Here is a 1993-nt window from a genome sequence, read left to right as displayed (position 1 = left end):
TTTAGCATAGTTTTATCTATTGTAATAGACGACCCACTTCAACAACAACAACGAAACGAGCAAGCGGCAGAGCAAAGCGGCAGCCAGGACGAAGGCGCTGCAGTCGCCTTGCCCAGCACAGCCAGCACGATGCGACCGACGGGACATGGAAGCGACTTGCTTTGACCAACGCGATGCCATCCCGTGGTCTCGGAAAGGCGGGTCATCTGGCTGGCGCCTTGGGCTCCGACGCCACCTCGGCTAGTACGTCGCATGGAACAGGGTGATTCAATGTCTTTGGGCGGGTTGGTAGTACGCAGAAGGCAGAGTACATAGCGCTCGATCAGCGTCGGCAATGGCAGCCATGCTTGGTGTATCGTTGCGAGGTCCATCGCCTGCGCTAGGACGCCGTCGTACGCAGAACTACACAAAACAACACGCTGTGTCTTGCTCGATTGCCATCGTCGCGCTGAGGTATCTCGACAGCTGCCATTGTGCCATCCATCTCGCCTCTTTAACACTGGCGGTACGTCGGTGTGAGGGCGGCAAGGTACACCCACACGGCCAAGACAAAGTTGGGGTAGACGTGAGGCCAAACTCGACGCCGCTCATGGTGTCCGATATCTCTTGAGGGGCGCTGTTTCCTTGGTCGGTTGCAACGACATGGAGCTCGACGAGGTTTACACTTCTTGATAACCATTGCCGACTTGTACCGTGCTCCACCCTCGACGATCCAAGCGGCGACCAAGCACCTCGGCGTCCTCCACGACAAGACGCTACATGGCCGATCCAGCTACGCACTAGCGCTCGGCAGGAACGGCGACTCACGCATGGCCTTGTCGCTCAGCCTCGAGCTCTTTGAAATCTTTCGCCACACGTTGGCCCCCACGACCGGCCGACAAGATGATGGTGATCCGAGTCAACTACGTGTATCTCAGTGTCCGGCGTACTGCAGCGCGCTGGCTCGAGAGGGCACTGCCGGTGCTCGAAGCTACCTTGGGCCCTGACCCCTCGACGACAACGCGAGCTGCGTCGTGCCTGGGCAACATCTACCTCTTCACGGGCCAACTTTACAAGTCGCTCACCGAGCGCCTCGCGGCGACTGCGGAGCAGACGCTCGGGCCCGACAACAGCGACACCAATGTGCACAAGATGAGCGTCGCAGCGCTCGAGCTCATGACTGAGAGCGTACCAGAGGCCACGTCGCTTCTCCTCCGACTCGAAGCGTCTTTGGTCAAGTGCCCCAAGCTCACGCACCAGCTTCGTGATGGTATGCTGCCTCAGGTACATAGCTGCTCTTACCATCCCAATGGCTAGTGCGGGTCAACTTGGGGCTGGCCTACTGGATGGCTGGCAACGATGAATTGGCGTTGGCCTACTACACGTGCCACCTTGAGAGCCACCCCAATAAGGACAACTTGTTGTTGCTCTGCCACTTTGCCGTCCACCTGCCCGTATCGTCCAGTCTACGCGAGGACGCACTCGCCCGCGTCCGCGCCTTTGTCGCGTCGACACAGCATCCGGCGCCCGAGACGTGCACAGCGTGTTGCAAGCCGATCGTCGGCTGCCGCAGCATGTGTCGAATGTGTCCCAAGACACTCTTCTTCTTCTGCAGTCCGTATGTACACCAGCAGCCGGCTCGCGTTCGGTCGTTTTGCAAGCACGATCCAAGTGCGTCCGAGTACGAGACGGTGACGCCGCCTCGTCGGTTCTCGTTCGAAGACGACCTGATGGACAACATGTCCTACGACGAAGGGGACGCTATCTACTCTGCGTATACAGCGTACTGCGATTTGCAACACGTTCGAATGACGGAGCGACTCTCGCGGACGTCGATTCCGTCGTCAAGTCAAGGATGGCATTTCATGGTGTAAATAAACACATGTGATCTCATCACATACAGTTCCATCTTGTTTGCAGCGGGATGATGTGATCTGGCAACCACTTGAATTTCTACTCTTATTGGCTACAATTCGACAAACCCAATACGAGAAAACGGACGTGTTGCGGGGCG

The 1993-nt window shown here is 57.7% G+C and overlaps 1 protein-coding gene across 1 annotated transcript; it reads left to right on the top strand.

Annotated features, from left to right (window-relative positions):
* Positions 1 to 882: 882 nt before the first annotated feature.
* On the top strand, positions 883 to 1249 carry SPRG_18468 (hypothetical protein; the record flags this gene model as incomplete). The annotated part of the gene is made up of 1 exon (XM_012357907.1): positions 883 to 1249. A coding segment is annotated over one exon (367 nt), but the record flags the coding sequence as incomplete, so codon positions are not given.
* Positions 1250 to 1993: the final 744 nt, after the last annotated feature.

Source organism: Saprolegnia parasitica, assembly GCF_000151545.1.
Source record: "Saprolegnia parasitica CBS 223.65 unplaced genomic scaffold supercont2.1226, whole genome shotgun sequence".
NCBI classification, from domain to species: Eukaryota; Oomycota; class Saprolegniomycetes; order Saprolegniales; family Saprolegniaceae; genus Saprolegnia; species Saprolegnia parasitica.
The sequence above is the reverse complement of the archived record's forward strand: the minus strand, read 5'-3'. Positions and strand labels throughout refer to the sequence as shown.